The sequence below is a fragment of the Amborella trichopoda genome, chromosome 11 (genome assembly GCF_054954075.1).
Source record: "Amborella trichopoda isolate Santa Cruz 75 chromosome 11, AtrichopodaSantaCruz75HAP2 v2.0, whole genome shotgun sequence".
NCBI lineage: Eukaryota > Viridiplantae > Streptophyta > Magnoliopsida > Amborellales > Amborellaceae > Amborella > Amborella trichopoda.
Genome location: NC_142346.1, coordinates 44,201,716 through 44,226,221, shown reverse-complemented (window position 1 = coordinate 44,226,221; position 24,506 = coordinate 44,201,716). Strand labels below are relative to the sequence as shown.

At 39.2% G+C, this 24,506-nt stretch overlaps 1 protein-coding gene across 6 annotated transcripts; it reads left to right on the top strand.

Annotated features, from left to right (window-relative positions):
* Nucleotides 1-917: 917 nt before the first annotated feature.
* LOC18448359 (phospholipase D delta) lies at nucleotides 918-23,500 on the top strand. Of its 6 annotated transcripts, none has more exons than XR_016043555.1 (11): nucleotides 918-3,312; nucleotides 3,947-4,063; nucleotides 15,177-15,371; nucleotides 16,119-16,394; nucleotides 16,527-16,595; nucleotides 17,056-17,203; nucleotides 17,623-17,732; nucleotides 18,678-18,826; nucleotides 19,360-19,533; nucleotides 21,416-21,613; nucleotides 22,598-23,500. XR_016043555.1 is itself a non-coding variant. In XM_006858428.4 (10 exons), the coding sequence occupies exons 1-10, from the start codon at nucleotides 2,386-2,388 to the stop codon at nucleotides 22,889-22,891; spliced, it is 2,547 nt and encodes an 848-aa protein (XP_006858490.1). In that variant the 5' UTR covers nucleotides 918-2,385; the 3' UTR covers nucleotides 22,892-23,500. The 6 variants fall into 6 exon arrangements, 3 of the variants coding, with proteins under 3 accessions (XP_006858490.1, XP_088706835.1, XP_088706836.1); XR_016043556.1 differs by having other exon boundaries at nucleotides 919-3,312; nucleotides 16,119-16,404; XM_006858428.4 differs by lacking the exon at nucleotides 17,623-17,732.
* The last annotated feature ends 1,006 nt before the right edge of the window (nucleotides 23,501-24,506 follow it).

Genomic DNA, 24,506 nt, shown 5'->3' with positions numbered 1-24,506 from the left:
CTATGAAAAATAAAAAGACTTTGAATCTCAAAAATGGTGCATCTTACAACATATCATCTACACCGTCTATTTTCAAGATTTTCATATTCTTATAGATCTACTTGGTTTTAACTATTTTTAAATTTTATAATTAGATATAAAAATAGATTTTGAGATAATCCTAATAACATTTTACATCAAAATTATATATTATGATAAAATTTGAAGGTACACCTTAGTTGGATTGTTGAAGGTTGCAACCTTATGGAAACCACGTCTAATAAGATGTCATTACTTTCTTATAAAAATATCTATTATACTTTTCTAAATGACAAAAAATGCACTACTTGAAAAATTTTGTATTACAATTTAAGGTATTTAAATATCAAAAAATGTTGACGACTTTAAGGATATACACACACCACTAAGTGGTGTAGCCTAACAAAACCCTTTAAAGGTGTTAGTTTTGAATATAGTGTTATATCAAGATTTATATGTGATCTTTTCTATATTAAAGGGTTTGGTTAGGCTATACTATTTGATGGTGTAAAGCCTTAAAGTTTTTAATATTTTTGGATACTTAAATACTCTTGAATTGTAATACAAAAATTTTCAAATAGAAACATTTTATTCCTCTAGAATGGTAGAATATATATTTTTATAAAAAAAAAATGGCATTCTATCACTAGTTAAAAGACAACTAATCATCTCATAGGTGATGTGGCTTCATTGTCCACTATTTATTAATAAATATTTTTATTTCTATCGAGAATTTATATTTTATTTTTGACTAATTATTTAAAATACCTCTAGACAAAAAGTTAATGCATTATAAGATAAGGATATCTAAATGCCTAAAAATGTTGATGAATTCAAGGGTATACACCGTCGAGTGGTGCAAAACCCTATATATAACTGCTTGTCCGGTCGAATTGTGTTGACCTCATCTTGACCTGACTCAATGGGATCCAAGTTGGACCTAGACCTTGCTCCGACCATAATAGGGTTCGAATCACTACACGGAAACCGAATCCTTCTTGGTCTATTATCTAGGTCTAGACCCAAACCCACTCATGTGTACCCAGCAAGTACATAGGCAGGTCCATTGTGTATTAGAGTAGCCATGTCAATACTTTGTTGGGTCCAGTTAGGTTGACCTCCATCTAAGTCAACTCGACTCAGGCCTAGACCTGACCATGGCCAAGTCAAGCAAACCCAGACCCCCCAAACCTTTGGGTCCATTGTCTAGGTCCATACCCAAATTCAGACCCGCCTGGTACACATGTCCACCCGACCTGGGCCGTGAGGCGATTCGCTTCTTCACAGTCCCTATTTAGGGTCCTGGACTTGCGAGCTAAAACTACCCTTGCCCCAAAAATTCAAGTTCTGTTACAGGCTCCGTCCTCTAGGCGGCATTTTAGGCTCTGAGAGCGGGGAGATGCACACGCCTCACTCGCAAATGCCTCCTGCCCAGCCACCCCAACTCTCATCTCTCCATTCGAATCTCTCAACCATATCTCCTCATGAGTTTGGATATTGTAAAAATGGCTCCAGTTCTTCGGAGCTTAATTGGCCCTTACAGGTCATGGGTCATGGAGTTTTACCATTTCGGGTGCTGAGGAAACCACCCATAAAGGCCTCATTTTTCTCTCTCTGCCAGATCATGGTTTCTTCATGTATTATCGATATTTGACTTGTTTGGTTCTCAAACTTCTTGTTTGTTGGTGATCAGTTCGCATTATGATCGAGAATTAGAATGCCAGGACTATGAATGTGTACTGCGTAGTTTTATGTTGCATATCAGACCTTTTGTCTACTTGAGTATTATATATTTTACTGGTTTTGGTTTGAACTCAAGCATTGGATTATTGTAGGGTAGTTTATTGTTCGGAAGCTTGGAATTGAATTGAAGAGTGGGGGGTTTCAATGGCTTGATTAAAGTTGGTTACATGGGTGGGTTTTCTCGATCCGAACACCTTGTTTAATGTGGGTATTGGGTTGCACTCATGTTATTTGGTATGTTTTTCTATTTGGGAAGCATGAATTAAGAGCATGTATGTTGGAAACCCAGTATTTCGGGGTTGTTTTTCTTTTGGTGATACAGTATTCGGGTCTCTTGTGCAATGATTGCACTTGATTCTTTGAAATTCAGAGATCTTGGTTTCACCTGATTTTCAGATCTAGACTGAGATTGTTCTTCTACCATTTTTGGGTCAGGCTGCAATTTTCAATTCGAAGTACTGATTTTCAGGATAGGAGATTATCTGGGTAAGCATTATTCCATTCTTTTATGAAGGCATGGACTTGGATATGCTTGTAATATTTTTTCAGACTAATTTATAGTTTGGACAAGGATGCTGGTCCCCAAACCTCCTGCGGTTTAGCTGATAGTTCTACCTGGTCGTAATGGCTGAATCCATTCATGGTTCTGAGTCTGAGAAGGTCATTTTCTTGCATGGCGACCTTGACTTGTCGATTTTGGAAGCGAAATCTTTGCCAAACATGGACCTAGTATCTGAGAGAATGAGAAAATGCTTCACCATGTTTGGTACATGCAAAATACCATGTAAGCACGGGGAAAAACACAAAGGTAGTAAGCACAAGATCATAACCAGTGACCCCTATGTTTCAGTGTGCCTAGCAGGAGCCACAGTGGCCCAAACCAGGATCATCTCTAACTGTGAGGACCCATCTTGGGATGAACAGTTCCACGTTTCTATAGCTCACCCTGTATCAAAGGTGGAGTTTCAAGTTAAAGACAATGATGTTCTTGGAGCTGAGCTTATTGGGGTTGTCTCTATATCAGCGGAGAAGATTCAAACTGGGAACACCATTACAGGCTGGTTTCCAATTCTTGGTCAATATGGAAATCCTTTCAAACCTTATCCTGAGTTGCATCTCTCTATGCAGTTCAGGCCTGTAGAGAATAATCCTTTGTATAAGGATGGTGTTGGAGCTGGGCCTGATTATCTAGGGGTCCCCAACACCTATTTCCCACTAAGAAGAGGTGGGAAAGTTACTCTTTATCAGGATGCCCATGTACCTGATGAGCTTCTCCCTGAAATTCAACTAGATGGGGGGAAGCTTTTACAACATAATAAGTGTTGGGAGGATATATGCCATGCTATATTGGAAGCACATCATTTGATATATATCATCGGATGGTCAATTTTTCACAAAGTGAAGCTAGTAAGAGAGCCAACGAGACCATTGCCTAATGGGGGAGAATTGTCACTTGGTGACTTGTTGAAGTTTAAGTCGCAAGAAGGTGTTAGAGTTGTTTTACTCATTTGGGATGACAAAACTTCACATGATATGCTTCTCCTGAAAACAGTATGAAATGACTCTGATACCTTGTGTTTTTTTCTTTGTACTTTTGAGAATTGTTACAGGGCTTGCTGGAGTACTTTCATAGTTCACCATGTGATGACATTCTGTTGTATCGGCGCCCATAGTTAGTATTGTGCTTTTTCCTCCTAAAATGAAATGATTCATAGACATTGGTTCACTTTAACCTAATGGATTAAGATTGATTAGATCAGTTTTAGCTGCCTCTTGAGGCTGCATTACTTCTACCTCCTTAAACTATTGGCCATGAATTGATAGGCTGCATTACTTCTACCTCCTTAAACTATTGGCCATGAAATAGATGGGAATGGTGTTATATATCTCTTAGTGAAGCATGGCATGATTGGTTGAAATGTTGTATTCTACAAATGATATATAATTGTAACTCTTGGATTTTGATTCTCTTCATGGAAACTTTAGGTATGCTAATCACGTGTAATTTTTTACTTGTGTGACTTGGTGATATATACGAAGCCTATTTGGTGCCTTAAATTTATACTTTTGCACTTTTTAAGCCTGATGGGGACATCATTCAGGCATAATTCATTTTTTTTTCAAGTAATTTACCGCTCTTATTTATGATTGGAATGCCTTTAGTTAAAGTTATTCGTGATCGCAGGAAGGAGTAATGCAAACTCATGATGAGCAGACTCTAAAGTTTTTTAAGCATTCATCTGTGCATTGTGCGTTGTCACCTCGCTATGCCAGCAATAAGCTTAGCATTTTCAAGCAACAGGTGAGCTCAATAATCTTTTGCTTGATTAGTGACTTTTCACTGGGGTCTGGTTGAGTAATTTATGTGTAACTCCTTGAATTCAGATTCCTCAATATTAACATGAGGTAGCATGCTAATCTTTGTTGACTGAATCAGTATCATGATATAATTGCTTAGCATAATTATAAGAAATGCTAATTATTCTCCACTTAAACCTCGAGTGTACCGTACAAGTTGTTCTGACGAAGTGCTTCTTTTTATGTGATATATATGTGTCAATGTTATTGGTGACTATGTGAACCAAACAAATAAAAGAAATGTTATCAATGACTAGTCGGTGCTGCTAGTGAGTAATCAAATTTTTGTTTCTGAAGAAATTTAAGCAAGCAATTGGAAATTGTGTAACTTGAGAATGTACACTAAATCTTCAGATTTCCCACTCACACATTAAAATGCTAGGAAATGGAAAATGGGTTTGCTTTTTAAATTATTTTTTCCCTCATCTTGCTTTCCAACAAAAAAAAAAAAAGGAAAAAAAGAAAAAAAATATTTTAATTGCTTTTTTTTATTATTTTGCAATTATACTACATTTGGTTCCAAGATGCGAAAGTGACTTTTTAGCGCAAGTAAATCAAGTCTAAACTCCGAATTGGTGACTACCTGTTTCTCAAGATTTGTTATGACCTAAAATTGGACTGGGCATCCTGTCATGACAGATTCACCATATACTTCTACCTTACCCTTTTGTCCATCCATTTCTATACAACTTTCTTATGTTCATAAAAGCTGCCAATCACAATTTTTACTAAAGGAAGAGAACCTAATGATGTAGGAAGAAATGAACAGGCTATATAACTGGTGTATTGATTCAAAGAGATAAGGGAAGCTTACAATCCAAGCTTCAATGATTATTGGTGGGACCAGGAATCACAAAGATAATATCTCAAGACTACCGACCTCCTTTCATTGAACCTATCTCTAGACTAAAGCCCTAAACAAAGTAGGACCTGATCAACAAATGACAAAACTATCCTTAACAAAAGAAAAGTATTGGCACCCAGCCACCCCTAACAAAAGATGATGCTACCCCTAATCCGTCACTGAAAACTTCGGAGGGCAATTTTGTGTTTTTGGAGGCATTTTTTTTTCGCATTTGGTTGGCAAAACTTAACTCCACCATGTCCAGTCCCAAGCTGGTCATGCAAGTACCAATCCTAGATACAGGAGGAGGGTTGTGTTGGGTAGGCAGCCAGCATAAAACTTTGCCACATCTTTTCATGAATCCTGAACCTTGGTCTAACTGAAGGTATGGCCTTAATAAAGCATAATAGCGAAACAAGATTTATGTAACCAACATCAAATAATTGGAATGAGACTTGGATGATGATTTTGTCGGCAAAACTAGCATAATGGATTTCGCATGTATAGAGCTTTGGTATACCTTTGAAATGAGTGAAAAGTTATGGCCTCTGAAATGTATTGTGCTTGAATCGCATATATCAACTAATATCTTCATTTGGTTTTCATGAAGGCATCAAACTCATCCTTAAAGTCATTGTTAGCAAGAATAAGAAGGAGCTTCTAAGTTTTGGGCTATTTGAACATGAGAATGAATAGTTGCAACAAATGAATAACATTTGCCTAGTTTACAACTATGCTTTTGTTTACTCGTGTATCAATGGAATGAGCCATTGGAATCACCTTCTTTTTTTGTTTGAATATGTTAACATTGTATTGACTTAGAAAAGAAATTACAAACTCACACAGTTGCCCTATGATCAACCACCCCCATAGGGGAGTAACATGAACAACAAAAACTAAACAAAGGCCATTCTTTTAAAGATTGCAATGTCATAACATTAGGGGCCATAAAAAATGAGCCGTCAAAAAATCTGCAAGTTAACCAAGCAAGCTGCATCCTTAGCTAGGGTATTGGCTTCCTGGTTTGATTCCCTCCATATATGCTTTGATGAGACATGCATATCCCTGCATAGGTGATCGATTTCATAAAAAATGTGAGCTAGAGTCCATGGGAAGGGAGAAATTTTAGACGCCCAACCATGCCATTCTTTCAGTCACCCTCAATGACAATAGGGTTATGCCTGAAGGGAAGTAGTAGGCTTGATCCACAAGGCCCAAATTGTTGCTGCCACCGAAGACTTGCATAGGGAGATACCTGCTGTAGGCCACGGGATAGGTTGAAGGGAGTTTAAGATCTGGGGTACATTGGCTGACAAGACCCACTGACAGTTGGAAAGGCTTAGGACTTTACCCCACATCTTATGGGCGAATGGGCAGTGAAGAAAGAGGTGGGCATTGCTCTCTTTGTCCACCACACTGAGAACACATCGATTAGGAAGGGCTATACCTCTCCTCTGAAGGTGGTCAACAGTAAGGACCCTCTGGGAAAGGGCAAGCCACATGAACATCTGGATTTTTGAAGCGGCAAAGGACGACCATGCTTGAGCTACATGGGATGTAGGGAGAGGGGGAAAGTAGGTGGCTGGATGAGTTTATGGTAGAAAGAAGAGATCGAGAATAAACCCGAGGGAGGTGGGGTCCAGATAATGTGGTCCTGACCATGGAATGCCACGAAACAATTCTGGAGGAAGGCAGCTAGCTCGGAGAAAATGGGGATTTCTGAGTTGGTAAGATCTCTCCTGAACACCGGGTTCTAGGTTTGAAGAGCACCAGCTAAAGTCATCTTGTCAGCCACTGAAGCCTCTTGGAATCGAGCAATCGAATAAAGTTGAGGTGTATTGGGCTTTAAGGGGTACTTGGCCAATCCACAATTCTCAGGTTGCAAATACCAAGACCCCTTAACCTCTTAGGTTGGCAAAGTTTTTCCTAAGAGATTAGATGGAACTTGTGGTTCGTAGCATCACCAGACCAAAAAAACCTGCGAAAGAGTTGTTCTAACCAAGAAGACATAGCTGCAGGCATATGGAAAATTGACATATGGTACACATGAATGTTTGCCATAATAGCTTTTATAAGGGTGAGCCTCTCAGTCAAGGATAGGAAGCGGGCTTTCCAACCTGCAAGCTTTCGATCTACCTTATCGATAATGTGTGACCAGGATCGTTTTTTTGGGTTACCGATGCAAAGTGGAAGACTAAGATAATTAGAGGGAGGGTGCTTAGCCTCACAACCCCAATTATCCGCAGAAGATTTGGTAACTTGGTAAGCAATTGCAGTCTGCATCATCTTGGACTTGTTGAAATTAACTCTAAACCCCGTGGCAAATTCGAAACAATAGATTGTCAAGATCAAGGGGAAAAGCATTGCAGAAGACAAGGGTGTCGTCTGCGTATTGAAGGTGGGTGACTACACGGCCCCCTCTTCACAGTTGAACCCATTCATATGACAGAACGATAAAGAGTGGGCAGTAGGGTCCCATATGACCCATATGCCCCCTGGGGTCCCCCACAACAGGTAAAGACTCCCATAGGCAAGGGCGTCGACCCCACACTTCTCTAAGTTGAAATACTATGGGGGAAGGTAGTTTGGTTTTCATAAGAGCAAGAACTGAAGGGCGGTGCTTGAGGCAACAGTCCCTGACCACGTTTTTCTTGTGCGGCATACCCAGCCCTCTAATGTTCCAGGAGACAAAAATCATTTGGAATAAATAATGAGGGGGCAGCTCTTGGGGGAGTGTTTAGGGAGAAAAGCAAAAGAGGAAGGAGCAACATCCGCTACAGGGGAAAGCGGGAGAGAGAAAGAGGGAGCTCTATCATAGTTAATGCTACAAGCGAGATTTGAAACCTCTCGCATGCCTTTCCTACTTACCCTAAACTTGGGTTGAGCATCGGCTTTGAAAAAAGAATGGAAAGGGCCTTCAGGGCCATTGTAGGGGAAGCCCATGACATTGAGCACATTCCGGATCTGCCGTGCGTAACATCCATGCCATCTACGAAGGATGAGCTCCCCAAGGGGTGGGGAGTGGTCAGAGGAAGGGTTATCTGATGAAGATGGGTTAGAAGATGGGTTCCCAGAGGGACGGGAAAGAGCATCCAGACAGTTGCCCGCAGAGGAAGAGGCACCAGAGGCTGGCTGTAGGGGCGAAGGTGGGGGGAAGAACTAGGTGAGGGGGCTCGTCGTTCGAAGAAGGGCACAAAAGAAGGGCGGAGGAGCCAGCAGGCTCAGGGGAACAAAGTGGCTCAGAAGGAGGGAGTGTAACAAGCACAATATTGGGTCGGGGAATAATAGCCAGAGGAAGGGGGGGGGGGGGGGGGGAGTAAAAGCTAGGGTAAGAGAAAGGGTGGGGAAAGAAAGAAAGAAAGAAAGGGGGGGGGGGGGGGGGGTTAGTAAAAGCTAGGGTAAGAAAAAGGGTGGGGAAAGAAAGAAAGAAAGAAAGCGGGGGGGGGGGGGGGGGTTAGTAAAAGCTAGGGTAAGAAAAAGGGTGGGGAAAGAAAGAAAGAAAGAAAGGGGGGGGGGGGGGGGAAGGGAGAACCAAAGGTCCTCCATAATGGGAGGGAGGCAGCAAAGAGAAAGGAGAAGCAGGCAAGAAATAAGGACTAGGGGAGACTTGGCCAGGTGCATAGAGGAAAGCAGCCCAATGGAAAACAGGAGAAGAGAGTGGAGCTAGAAACGAGGGGGATGGGTTGGCTTGAAAGAGCAGGCATATATGGGCCGAGAGGGGAGAGGAGAGGAGGGAGGGGGGGGTGTGTTAGGGGGGGGGGGGGGTGTGTTAGGGGGCGGGGGGCTGGGGGAGAGAGGTTGGAGGGGCGTGTCAAAAAGGTCATCAATACTTCCTAACAAAAAAGATCCCTAGGGGTCAAGAATAGTCACCAGAGGGAGGAGAGAAATCCATGTTAAGAGGATCTTCAACTACCCCATGATCAAAAGGAATGGATTCCGACCGGTCGGAAGAGGGATTAGGTGGGGAAGGGTCAGGTGGAGAAGGTAAAGCAACAAAAGGGGACAAGGGAGGCCGCAACTGGTTGAAGACGGAGCTGCGAGGGGGAGAAATAACATGAGCCGGAAGACAAGTCAATGAGCGGAGGTGACGCAGGAGAGGGGCAAGGCATGTCGTTGCCGACGAAGGTATCAAGGGCTATAGGTTGAGAGTCAAAAGGTGGCAAGGAAGGAGTCAAAGAGGACGAGGAGGGGGCAGATAGATAGGTTAAAGCATGGGATAATGTAGCAGACGAGGGGCATGGTAGAAGGCTCCAGGAAATGACGAGGGAAGGGATAGATTAACGGCTGCAGGAGGGGGGAGAGACTCCATCAGCGACACCTAGCACGAGAGGTCAGAAATAGGTGCCTTAGGGAGAAGCGATGGGGAGCCTAAGGCGGTGGATGGGTGAGAATAAGGGGGCACGTGGCAATTAGGGGGAGGGGGGTGGAGCAGTGGGGGGAAAGGAGGGAAGAGAGAGGAGCGGGGGGAGAGAGAAGAGGAAAATGACACCTGGATAAGGGCAGCTACGGACGTGGAAGGGACCTACGATGGCAAGCATGAGAGGGTGACAGGGGAGCAGACATGGGTGGCATGGCAGCGAAGGAAATACCGGGCGTGGGACATGAGGCATTAGCGGGGGGAAAGGTCAGGGCGAACAAACACACGGGGGACCGGGATTCAAGGAATCACAGGTGCCCTTGGACGAAAAGGTTGACGGTCATGATGTCGACACCTAGAAACAACCGTCCTATCATCCTGACGCCTATGGTTCATCGGAGAAGGACGAAGAGGTGCTGTCGGCCTAATGGTGAAGGGGGAGGAAGCATGGCAATGGGAGGGTGGGGATGCTGCAGTCTAAGAGAGGAATACTTGGTAAAAAGAACTAGCCGCATGAAGCCATAGGCAAGGAGGAATAAGTTGAGGGTTAAAAACCTCAATGATCAGCAGAATGGAACCAAAAGGGAGGGATTTTAAAGATTTCCAATGATCAGGAACAAAGGAACCGCAAGCATCCCCAAGGGCTTTAAAAGTTTCAAGGCACCAAGTATGAAGTGGGATGGAGGAGGTTGTGAGCCAGACTTTTTGACTTCTAAAAGCCCTCAAATCTACAGACCATCGGGTTAGGAATCGGGAGGCGCCTCTAAACTTGCCAGGGCTAGGATCATTCAAAGCTTTAAGGGCACTAAGCTTTGAGGGAAAGGAGAAATGGATAGAACCGTCAGAAAGTCTCCGGCACCTTAATCTCTGCTCCTGCCTGGAGCGTTGCCCCCATTTTTCAATGCCTCTGAAATTGCCTGGTGGAAGAAACCAACGAGTGAAGAGTGAAGTTCAGCTTTTGAGTTGAGAGTGGAAGCATCTAGAATAGAAATGGCACGAGAGGAGGGAGATAAAGAAGGAAGGAAAAGCCCAGGAAAGATACAAGAGGGAGCAGCAAAGTCGGACTTCGAGCAGGGAGGGGGAGAGGGGGGAGGATTGACAGAGGAGTGGTTAAGGATGTTGATGAGCTGGGCATAGGACAGGTAAAGCGATGGGGTGGGCATGCCCACCCGCCAAAGAGAGACGAAGCTAAGCTAAGCTAGTTTTCTTTCGAAACGGATCTAAGTAGCTCAACCTAAGCTCTTTATTAAGGAATTTGGGTTCGCCTTGATTGATCATCATATTCGTGAACTATGACTTATATCAAGAATAATTATTATATCTTAATGAAAGAGTTATAAGAGTTCGTATTTCAGTTCCTCATATTTCCACAACCAATGGGCTGCTGATTTATTTTCTACGGCCACTACCTCCTGACGACATCTATTTTTAAATGGCAAGAGTTTGAGAATGGGGAGGGATCCAAAATCGGTTACTACGTTGAATCTAATACATACATATATATATATATATATATATATATATATATATATATATATATATATATATATATATAGATATATATATATATATTATGGGAAATGTTGGCATAGGTCCACTAGCCTACAGCTACATATAGGCCCAACGACCTAGATTGAATTTGGATCGATCCAATGATCACGATTGTATTTTGTATTTGAATTTAATTTTTTTTATATAAATCCAAATCACTTGAAATTTTGGGCGTGTGTTCATTAAAATATTATAATCCAATAAAGCTATCAAAAACATATTTCATGATACCCTCAAAATATTGTAGGGGTATTTTGGTCAATTTATATTTTACGAATTATTTTTTAAAATATTTTTATTATGTACGCGTTGATGAGAAGAGTAGATGGCTAAAATTTCACATGATTTGAATTTATAACAAAAATTAAAATTAAAATACGAAATGGGGTCGTGTCCGTCAGATCGGCCCAGATTGTTGAGCTTCTATGTAGCTGTAGGCTAGTGGGCCTACGTCAGCATTTTCCTATATATATATATATATATATATATATAAATATGCCAAGTAGAGCCTTAGCAACATCTTCATCACCTATAACCCCAAATCAAATAATTAAAAAACAAGCTCAGGAAATGACCTTTTCTCCTGAACCAATACCAATAGCTACAAATACAACTGGAGAGAAAAGTAGGTTCATAGAAACCTCTTTCATAACCATCATTGTAATAGAAGACATTCATAAACCAAAGACCCATGGGAAGTAGCCGATATATATCTGAGAAACCATTTGCACCCAAATAATGGAGAGAAAAGCCTAGAGTGGTATGAAACTATCCTTCTTGAAACCGGATCTGTTACCATAGTCCATTTCTATAAAAAGAATACCAATATGATAGCATATTCCAAATTTCAATAAGAAAAATAATTTCATACTAAGAGTGGGGCTCAGACCCCTTGAAACCTAGAAAATTACAAAATGAAGGTTTCAACGATAAATATTATCAATATTTCCAATACATCAAAGCATGGCATGAGGTATTTGCTTTTCAGAATATTAATAATTCTCATACATGGTTCATACAAATGAAAATACCAATATCAGGAGAATTTCCAAATTGGTTCAAAAGTTGGTTCCAATTGTGGGGATCTGGAATAGAAATATTGCACCTAATATTCAAGCTTCGCAAAGGAAGTTTGTAGAATATAACAATAATAATAATAAAATAGATCTCCATATGTATTTTATGGCTTTATACCAAATACCATGGATCATGAAATGGTCATACCATATAACAGATGATTATACAAATAATTGGGAATATATCCCAGAAATAGGCAAGCAAATATATATAAAATGGTGGGATGTGTACGAAAATGAAGCCCTAAACCCAGACAAGATAAGAATGAGAAAGGTATCATTTTCACCCCATGATACAGAAGTAAAAATGGCGGACTATATAAATAAGCTTCGTCAACAAAACCCTACTTCAACTAGGGAAGAACTCAAAAAGAAACTACTCCAAATGTTTGATGAAGAAGAAGAAGCTATGTCCACGTCAACTTAGAATGAGGAATCCTATGAGCAAGAAAACGAGGATATGGACTTTGGAAATCACAATAAAAAATACCATAATACACATGACGGAACGACTGCAACCAGAAGCACACGAGTCCTGTCGACAAAATAGTAAACTGTCGACGAAATAGTAAACGTTGCCGACAACATCTTTTCCTGTTCATAAACAGCATTTTCCTGTTCACCGACAACATCTTTCACCTTTTGATCCCACTCAACATCACCGACACCTTTTGGTCCTATCACCGACACCTTTTCTACCTTTTAGTCCCGACCAATGTCAGCAACGCCTTTAGGTCTTATCCAACACCGACGAACTTGAAAATAAGATTTGGAGTCCACAGGCTATAAAAGGGGAGGAAGGCCATTCATTTGGGCATCGAAAAGTTTTTCTCCCTCAGTGCTCTCTGCAAGTCTACTCTCTCTCTGTAATCTCTCTGCAAGTCTCTTCTCTCTCTCTATTGTATATCTGGTGGTGTATCTAGCCAACCAGATCACGTTCCTATAAGAGTGTTGTGAGAGTATTTGTAATAGTAATTGTTGAAGTATTACATGTGTGATTGTAACTGGGACTCGTTACCCAACTACTGCCCAGACGAGTGGAAGTTATTTTCAAGTTTCTGCATGTGTCATATGTAAGTTATTTGTTTTTCTTTTTCTTATGCAGTTTAATATAGTTTTTATATAAAATTTTGGCATGTTATTTATGTTAATTGGATTATTATTAATATATCCACTCCTTTGTGTATCTTCTGCTTAATAATATTTGTCCTTGTAAGACTGTCATTATGCCGTTAATATATTTCCTGTAGTTATTTTGCTTTTGTGAGCCTTATATATATATATATAGTGATATTCACAAAAATACCCTTACTTTAATAAGCAAGATATCACAAAAAGTAACTTTAAAAGAAAAATAAAAAAACTACAAAATTAGTAAATCCACCCTTCAGAACTCATTCTATCATTAGCCTTTGTAATTTGAAGGGTGGTAAATTTTAGATTATCCCATATATATATATATATATATATATATAAGCCACTCTACAAATAAAGCTCCAGGACACTAACTTCAAAAATGCCATTATACGTTTGTACAAATTTCACATTTGCCATTGCTTAATGGTTAAGGTACCTATTAAAATAATTTATAAACAAAAAGTAATGATCTTTTTGATAAATACACTCATCACAACCCCTTCTAACATTCACCTTTGTATTTTGAGGGGTTGTTAACTCTAGACAAACCCTATATATATATATATATATATATGGAAAAGCTAAAAAATGGCTATAGGCGAAAATGAATAGTGTTCGTCACCGTCACGAACTTGCTATGACCGTGGCGGTTTATTGAACGCAGCCACAACGGAAGACATGTGGTCCATGGCGATTTCCGTGGATTTTTCGACCGCCACGGACATGGCTATGTCCGTGATGGATTTTTTGACCGCCACAGCTATAGCATGTCTGTGGTAGTACCGTCATGGACATGTTAAGTCTGTGGCGGTCAAAAAATCCTTGCCGTCGAAAAAAAGCTGACGGCGATGGCGTTATGGGCGAGATCATTGTAGTATCTCGCTCATAGGCATTGCATAGATGCTTCCTAGAAAATTCAAATGCGAAATAAGGTCGTGATTGTCAGATCGGCTCAGATTCAATCTGGACCATTGGCTGACACTGTAGCTGTCAGCCCATGGATTGATAGAATCCATTCCCTATATATATATATATCATCAATAAGTATTATTTCAAAAAGTTCTTTCAGCAATTTACAAGTATGCTCTGCAAAATCTAAGAGATCAAAAGTTTAACTGTTACATTGAGTGATTTAAATATTCATTTGGTTTCTACTCACATGGCATTTATGTATGTGTGGGCCCCAAGTCATCATTATACAATCATATGGATCATAAGGCTTCATTTTGACATTAGGAAGAATTATTTAACCAGTTCTTTCCGTAGTTTACAACTATGTTATGCAAAATCTAAGAGATCAAAAGTTTATCTTTTGACTGTCATGTTGCTAAGTTTTATTGCAGCTCATTGAGCCATTAAAATGCTGCATATTTCATAGTGTGTTGATTTATGATTTTCTTGCTACTGGAATCTTGAGCTAATGATATGTAAGCATGTTTTACTTTGCTAAAAAAGAAGCACATTTCAGATATTTCAATTGTCACCTCCAACTATACTTGACTATTATATTAAGATATTTCAATTGGCCCCTCCATTCATACTTGAATATTCTATCATTTTACCCATTAGATCGCTAGAATTTCTAGAGCCTACTGTTGTTGAGAAAGAGATCTATGTGGAGCTTTATTCTATTCCGTTTTATGGAGCTATTTATTGATTGTCCACATTCTGGATTGGGACAGTCATCACCAAAGAGAGAGTATAGTGTATGCTGTGTGATATGCCATATACAGCTGGGCATTCACTGTCAGTCCTGAAATGACGGATGGATTTAGTTCTGCAATCACTGTTATTGTTCATCAAGTGGAATTATGGTACATCTCTACCATCTGTTGATAAGGATGGACAGTTAATTGCCCGATTGTGAATGGGAGCATACAGAACCTGTGTATCCTATACTTAACCATTAGCATGTTACTGACTTTTGTGCTTTTAATGGTGTTTGATAAGAATAATGATATTTCTTATTTTTGAAGGACAGTATTTTATCTCTATTCCTTTCTAGTCCTATTTCATATTACCTATTCATTCCTGGAATATAAAAGTAATCAAACTTGGTGGCTCCACTTTAAAACTATCTTTTTGAATCCAGGTTGTAGGAACCTTGTTTACGCATCATCAAAAATGTGTGCTTGTTGACACCCAAGCTTCTGGAAATAACAGGAAAATTACTGCTTTCATAGGAGGCCTGGATCTTTGTGATGGTCGATATGATACACCTGAGCACAGACTATTTCGGGATCTTGACAGTGTCTTTGCAAATGACTTTCACAACCCAACATTTGCAGTAAGTGTATCTGGTATATCGGCATTATCCTTTTCAGGTGTACTTTTGAGGTGTTAAGCAGCATTGCGCTCTATGGCAATCCTACATTACTGAGTGAATTCTGATTTATTACAATTGTGAAATATGATTGTAATTTATTACATTACTGGAGTGCATATATGAATACATAATACATATGTATGTGCATACATATATGTGTATGTGTGTGTGTATTATTATTTGGGCACCTCAAATGCTGGGTGCCCACCTAGGCTTCCAGGCCCTCCCTCACCGCCTGGTACCGCCGACCATTTTTTCTTAACCTTGATTTTACCCCATACCTGGGTGGAGAACTATTATTTGTGTGGTACATGAGACTTGTAAATGTTAAGTCAAATTTCTTTGCGGATGATTTTCTACTAGGGCACGTCTGTTACTAGTGTTGAGTTGATGACACCAAATCGTTCTTGGAGTGCACAGAAAATTAAAGCAATTTTAATTATTGTTTGTAGGTTTTCTTCCAGGATACTTAGACTAGAAAAATCTTTTGCCTTATATTTGGTTGTCATATGTGAATCTCAAATCCATTTAAAAGTCAGTCAAATTATAGCTTAGATTTGATCACCTTAATGTATGTTGTGTATTTATTTTTAATGGAAGATTATTTTGACATTTGATGATGTCCTTTGCATTTAGTGGCCTTCTTATTGTTTACAATTTCATTATTCAACTTTAAATTATCTTCTCATGTTTTGAGAATGATTACAGACTTGTACACGTGGCCCAAGGCAACCATGGCATGATCTGCACTGTAAAATAGAGGGTCCTGCTGCTTATGATATACTTACGAATTTTGAGCAGCGGTGGAGAAAAGCAACGAAATGGCGAGAGTTTAAGCTTAAAAAAGTAACTCATTGGCATGACGATGCCTTGATAAAATTAGAGCGCATCTCATGGATACTCAGTCCATCTACATCTGTTCCTAGTGACGATTTTAACCTATGGGTTTCTCATGAAGATGATGGAGAGTGTTGGCATGTGCAGGTTGAACAAAGTAAAATGTCCTTGAAAAGTTTGAATTGGTCTGCCATTTTGTGTTTCAAAAGTACCCAACTTGGAAATTTTATTGATAGCCAAATATGATATCTGAGCAGGAGTGCCTTCCTTCTATGACAGGTGTTCCGGTCAATTGATTCAGGATCAGTAAAAGGATTTCCAAAAGTTGGTCAGGAAGCTGAAGCAAAGGTTAATATGTTTTTTAGTCTATGCAAAAGTTTCTAGAGAAAGGGTGCCATACACAGCCTGTGTATGATATATGGGACACTTATTGGCGAACCTGTATTCATTCTTAATAACAAATGGTGCAGATTAACCTTACCAAGGTGAACATCCATTATAAAGAAATATGGCATCCACTGTCAGTTGTTGTGAATGGATGACAGGTGTTTGACTATATTTTTTGTACCACCACAGGCTGTGCATGGTATACTGCCCTATTTTATATGACTCCTAGGAAACTTTTCCTTACTGACCTATTCTATTTTCAGTGACAGTTTTTAAAGTTTGATCTATCTGGGACAATCGCAGCTAGATTTGTCCCTTGGTTTATTCCTTTTTCACTTTTCTTTTGTGTTTTGAGGCTTTTAACTTTTTTTGCTTTTATTGTAGGATACAATTAATCTTTTGACTCATTGTTTTGTTACAGAATCTTGTGTGCGGGAAGAATCTGGTTATAGATAAGAGTATACATGCTGCGTATGTCAAAGCAATAAGATCTGCCCAACATTTTATATACATCGAGAACCAGTATTTCCTGGGGTCTTCCTATCATTGGCCATCTTACAAAAATGCAGGTCCAAATATTATGCTTCTTTATTTGCTTCTTGTTTTATTCCTAATAATAAATCTCACTTGCTTATAGCAACTATGTCTGAATCACAACCCTTGGAAGTACGAGCGGTTGTAAGTAATCTTGAAAGAAAAATTATATTACCTGTTTAACTCTTCAATGATTGTCCTATAGAATCTGACTTACCATCTTGCAACAGCATCACAAGGTGCTTTTAACTGACCAGAAGTTTTTGGATGGGATGCTTGTACCTTGTTTCCCTAACCTGTTATATTATTGAATATCTTACTTTAAATATACTGTGGCATGATGACAAGAAACATTTCGTATAGAAGCGTTTCTTGTGTAGTTTTGAGCTACTTTTCTTTGCAATCAACCTGTGATTAAACCACTGGATTTTATTTGCTTTCCGAATTGTATCAGGTTAACTCATATGGCAGCCTAATGGTAAGAAGGAAACAACACATGCAAGCAGATTTGCCTAAACCTTATTTTGCAGCTAGACAATTTTGATTTCGCAATTTGAGTAGAAGGTTCGGACACCATCTTGAAATTATGTACAAGTTGGAAGGAAATTGAAATGTAGTTGCAATCTGGAAGTCCCACTCATACTGAGTTAGATCACCTGACTCGGGTTGGCTTGGCAAGCCACTGTATTTCAAAGACAAAAAAAAAAAAAAAAAGAAAACGGAAAATTGAAGGGATAAAAAAAATGACAAAAAAAAACATGGAGAAATAAAAAATCCAGACCAAAGTGAAAAATTGACTTCCAAATATAGTTTTATTTGAACAAATATTGATTTAATTTGGATTCAGAAATCGAGCTCAAAATCAAAGAAAAAAAAATCCAATTTTTCATCTTTTGCAATTTCATTTGGTAGGGGCACACAAACAAATGATTTAGATCTTATTGAGTAGTTGGAAATGTTCAAAATCATGTTTTCTTAAGAGAAATAGTTCAAATAAAGAGTAAACTCAAAGAAAATCACAGAAAATCTGGTCGAGGGGAAAAAAATAAAAACCATACTCTTTTGGTTTTGATTCGAAATCTTGTTAGGGCTGGGACAAATTTGACATAATTTAGTGAAACAATGAGAGGGAAGTCGAAGATCTTTAATTTCAGTTTCAAAACAATCCCATATTTGGATCCCCAGTTTCTTCTATTTTGGTTCTTTATAAAAAAAATGCTCGTAAAGATGGCAAAGAGGGTTCAAAAATTGAAATTTTGACTCTAGTTTCATTATGTTTTGTGAAGAAATGAGGGATAAAGATTGAGATGGCAGATTGGGGGTTTCATGAACAAACAACGTTTTTTTAAAAAAAAGGGGCAATTCAAGGGTGAGTTATCCACTTTTGGTCCCAAGCCGTCTTGGGGCGGTTCTGAGTTAGCTAGGAAACATTTTAAACACCGGTTCTTTATATTTCACTTACACATGCATTGGTATGCTTTTTATCATTATTTTTGTTTATATGAGCAGGTGCAGATAATTTAATACCTATGGAACTGGCCTTGAAAATTGCAAGCAAAATTGTTGCAAATGAACGATTTGCCGTGTATATAGTGATACCAATGTGGCCTGAAGGTGTTCCAGCTAGTGCTTCTGTACAGGAAATTCTCTTTTGGCAGGTTAGCTTTGAGTAATTTCGGTCTTCTTGTTTGTCCGTTGCTGTTTGTGCGACTGCTTCTTAATTATACTTTCTAACCCCCCCCCCCCCCCTCCCCTCCCTCCCTCCCTCTTCTTTCATTGGTCTACAAATTTTCTAGCCTTAATGGGTACTTTTAATGAACATGTGTGCATATTTTAAAATCTTCTTTCCAAATTTCTTTTTTAAGAAAAAGGATTTGGACCATTTCTCCATTTGATAACTTAATTATCATGCTTTTATGTGATCAAGTTTCATTTGGCTTTGGAAGGAGATGACGGCTTCCATTATTTGAATCTTATTCACTGATTTTGGATTGTTATATTATGAATTGTTATCTTCGAACTCCATTCATAGATTGTACTGTTGATATCCCTTTCATTGCACTGATTGAATGACCATACACATGGCTTTTCACTTTCTGCGATTTTCTACTTGTTTTTTCCCATTTCATCGGCAGTGCATATTATAGAATTTGTGTAGATGTCCTATGTTGCAGTGTTATTTTGGTTACAGGGGCAAACAATGGACATGATGTATCGTATTATTGGACAAGCACTTCAGCAAGCAGGTTTAGCTGGCAAAAGTCATCCCCAAGATTATTTGAATTTTTACTGTCTTGGTAATCGTGAAAGAGGTCCAAGAGAACGATTGGCATCAACAAGTCAACCTTCAGAAAATAGCGTTTTGGTATTTCTTACTTCCACCAAGTAAAATATAAACAACTCATATACGAATGTGGATTGGGAAAAAAAAAAGGAAATTGGGAAGATAGGATAAAGGGATGTGAGTTGGTTCAGTCTTACTTCGACACTTTATTTTCTTTGAGAAATTATGGGCAACAATGCATATATATATATATATATATATATATATATATATATATAGCGAGAGAGAGAGAGAGAGAGAGAGAGAGAGAGAGAGAGAGAGAGAGAGAGAGAGAGAGAGAGAGAGCCCCAGTTTTGGTGCATCAGGACCCTACTAAACGTGGTGTGGGCCCTAAAATATTGGTTCAGTCTTACTTCGACACTTTATTTTCTTTGAGAAATTATGGGCAACAATTCATATATATATATATATATCTATATATATATATATATATATATATATATAGCGAGAGAGAGAGAGAGAGGGAGCCCCCAGTTTTGGTGCATCAGGACCGTACTAAAAGTGGTGTGGGCCCTAAAATATGTACCGTCCAATGTAATGGAAGGACACACCAAGCACTTTAGTTTAGCCCCTTGGTCCAATTGTAATGATGTAGGGCTAGTAGTCTCTGCTGAAACAAAATAACTTGCATAAACTCTAATACATCTGCTTCAGAATGAAATCGAGAGCCTCAACAGAGCATCTATTACTTGTGCTTGTTGCTTGAAACATGTGGTCTAATAGTCCAACTACAAATGTTTGCAGAGGATGCATCCTTCCTCTAAAAGCGTCTTGGCTAGAGTTGTTATGATTTTGTTCACACCTTTCCTGAGGTTCTTCTTTGGGTAAATATGGTTCTTTGCAACCTATATTAATCTCATCTATTTAGCTCACTGTAATAAACTTATTATTGATAGAGGAGATGTTATGAGATGGTCATTACTGGTTTCCTAAAAAGAAAAGGGGTGGAAACTCCTCTTAAGCTTTCTTGAGAAACCCTGTTTTGAATGAGCAGATCTGGCTTCGCTACATCCATGTGGTAGTGAGACATCCAATTAGGCAAGAATTTATGGAATCTCCTCTAAGCCTTATTGCCTTTGTTTTACAGAAAATGCCTCACTAGCCTAGTGAATCACATTTAAAGAATCTTCTTCCTCTATGAGGTAACAAAACAGAATGCCGTAAAAACCTTTAGTCTGCTGGAGGGGCCTTTTCTTTTACCCTATGCAGTTTTCCAACCTAATCGATCGCACGAATGGCTTCTTGACCATGCTTAACTCATCTCTTATTAGGTACCTTAATATTACTAGTTGGGTCACCGAATGAAGTAATAAAGTCTTCCAAATTTTCAGCTTAAAAATTAGAAGGATATTATCCATGTCCTTTAGCATACCACTTGGTTTCCCTGCTCCATATAATTGCCAGTGAACTCCCCCACTCTCACCTTAACAAACTCTAACCAGAGAGAACAAGATATTAACATCTGAATCACTCTCTTCCACTCCCATCCACCATTCCATCAACCTTCTTAATATTATCTGTATGGACCTACCACACCATCCATTCAAGGATTGCATTCTACTCCTCTCCATACAAACTCTATAAATTGATTTTGTTAAAAAAACACCTAGTTTTTGGTAGTTGGTCGCTAGAGGGTCGCATCCGAGAAGAATTTTAAAGCATCAACTTTGGGGTCTCAGGTTCGAAAAGAAATCTCACTTTTAGAATTCTTCATTATGAAGAATCCAGACTGTCCTATGCGTGCGTGTGTAAAAAGAAAGAGAGAGAGGGGTACACTTGCAAATGTCTTAAAGATGAAATACCCAGAAATGCTTAAGTAGGATGTAAAATGATCAAGCTACACAAGTAAGCCATAAATGCTCTATATTTGACCAATTATAGAGTGGTATAATTTCTTTTGCAGGGCTTGACTCAAAAGTTTCGTCGGTTTATGGTTTATGTTCATTCCAAGGGAATGATAGTGGACGATGAATATGTAATCCTGGGGTCTGCCAACATTAACCAAAGATCTATGGATGGCTCAAGAGACACTGAAATTGCTATGGGTGCTTATCAACCTCACCATAAATGGGCCGGAAGCAAAGGCCCTCCTCACGGTCAGGTTTGTAAATCCTTTTCATGGGTTATTCGAGTTTAAAACAATACGGTTGCAGATAGTGAAGAAGTTGTATGCACCAAATAGAGTTTTACTAAAACAATACAAAGCTAGCATTTCTTTTCTTTGTTCTTCTTTCTAGTTTTGCATAGAACTACTGGTTTGACAAGAGTTTGCTAACCTGTATGCTGACACACAAAAGGAATCGGGCTAATCAAAGAAGCAGCCAGATTTTTTTGTCTTGAAGAGTTCTAGCACCCACATAATATTTGTGTCGGTTTTGTATGCGCAAACTTTTAGTACCCCATGATAACTTTCTATTGTGGTTCTCTTTTCTTTGAACCTCGGGAATTAGTGTTACAGCCCTCTTGGACCCTAACCTTACCAAGCCAAGAGACCAAACAACAAAAGAAGAAAAAGAAGAGAGAAGTAGAAAACTTCAGTAACAAATGTTTAAGGACACTACTAACAATTCAATATCAGAATCCAGAAAGAAAATAAAAAAAAATAAAAAAATCTCATTAACAACAAAGTGGAACTAACCCCACTTTTACATCTGAGAATGGGGTTGGGATCATGGTGGTAGCACCACCAGTGCTCCAGCTAAGGTCTAGGCTTCCATTATCATCTAACGCATTCAAAAACCATAAACGGTTTAAAAAATGGGTAGGGCCTCCACTGAATTACCCCCCAAAAAACAAGCCCCACTTTTATCTGTAAATGACCAAAATATTCCTCATGAGTACTACCAATACAAAGAGAGACAAATGAAAGAAGTTTTCCATACTACCAATACAAAGACAGACAAATGAACGAAAATTTCCATAGCATGCATATGTATGTCATACACAGAGCTAAATAGGTACCATGGCTAATGCACCCTCTATGGTATACTTCCATTATAAACGGAGACATGCGACCAAAACTTTCTATAGGATTTATCTGCACTTCATATGCGTAACTTGATGAGCAAGGGCCATGCCTTTTCAGGTGTATGGATACAGGGTGTCTTTGTGGGCAGAGCATCTGGGCTTCCTAGAGGAGTGTTTCCATACTCCCGAGAGCATGGAATGCGTAACGCGTGTGAACCACTTTGCTGAGTATAATTGGCGCACGTTCATATCCGAAGAAGTGAAGGATATGAAAGGTCATCTGATGAGGTACCCAATTAAGGTGGATAGTGAAGGGAGGGTTGGACCATTACCAGGCCATGAATGTTTCCCTGATGTTGGTGGTAGGATTCTTGGGTCGCACAACTCTCTTCCTGATAGTCTAACCACATGATATGACAAAGTACTGGTTAACACATGTGATGGATGATCCAGATTGGCCTCATGACATCTAACATTGTTCTCTTGCTTGGAAAATTGGATGCAGTCTAGGAATCGGGCATGGGCTTGAGTGGTTAGTAGCTGACATTTAGCAGCACTACATCTCAAGGTCGATTCCTGCCGCTAAACTAACAAAAAATAAAAAATAAACAAAATGGATGTAGTCAAATCTAGCCATTTTATGGAATGCAAAGCTATATGTATCATTGTAATGACAAGGTTGTATGGAGAAGAGGCCAAGTCTTGTGAGCAATAGTACTTCTCTCCTTGATGTTGTAACCGCATGATATGACAAAAGCATGCAATCCATCCATGCGACGTATGGTCTAGATTGACCTAGTGGCATCTAATGGTGGTTTCTGGCCTGCTAATGTAATGCGATTTGATCTAGACCATCCATTTTGAAGTTCGACGGCTTCATATATTGTGAAAATAAAGAGTCTAGAGAGACGATGTTGAGCTACAAGTTACAGGATTTAATCCAGGTAATCAATTTGGAAGCTTGTTTACTATTGTAGAAAAAGCTTTTAGATCGAATTCTAAGGCCGGTAAACAATGTCAACATCTTCTCTGTCTCTCTCTCTCTCTCTCTCACATTCATTCATTTATGCCCATGGTTGTAGCGGTGTTAATGTCATTACGTGGACTTACGGGATTCATTTATTTATTTATTTGTTTATTTTTTTTAATGTTAAGGATTTAATTGAGAGACTGAAAGCGGTACATGCACAATGATAAGGAGGAGAAAAAATATAAAGGAAGAGGAGAGGCTGAAAAAAAGAAGAGAAGAGAAGAGGGAGTAGGGAGGGGAATGGAAGGAGAGTCACGGAGGATAGGAGAATTGAAGAGAGGCCACTTAATCACACGCCTCATTCGCTAAAGTATCAGCCTCGGAATTTCTCTCTCTATTAACATGCACAAATTGGACATCATTTCCCTCCAAGCTCAGAATCATCTGATTCATCAATTGTGCCCAAGTCCAAGGGGCTGAGGAGGGTTCCTTGCACCATTTGATCTCATTTTGTTGAATCACCTTCCACAATGATATGCACATGTGTAGGTGTGAGCTTGGCTACCCTTTCTTTTAAGTGCCTTCAGCTCAGCTTCGTTTATGTTACATATTTGCAATCTACCATTATAAGTCCAAGACTATCCCTTTGCAAACCTTCATATCCAGCTGTTTGAATATCTCACATTGCACTTCCATCGAAGTTAAGCTCGAACCAATCTTGTCGAGGTGGGGAGCAAACAAAATTCTTTAACAATTTTCAGATTTCTCCGGCAGTTGTAGAAGAATTCATTTGGGATGTCCTTGTAGTCCGGTAATGCCCTTGCCCATTGCACTGTCTGTGTAAACAGTGATGTTATGAATTACTTGCCCAACATCTCTTGCTTTGTTTTAAAAAATTCTTGCATTGCGCTCTTTCCATGAGGTCAAGCACATTGTTGCCACTCCCATATTTGTGACGCATAGGGGCATGTTAAGAGTGAGTGAGAATTTGTCTTTGCATCCTGCTTGCACAATAAACACACATTTCTGATGATCATCCCCCTTCTCAGTTGATCGT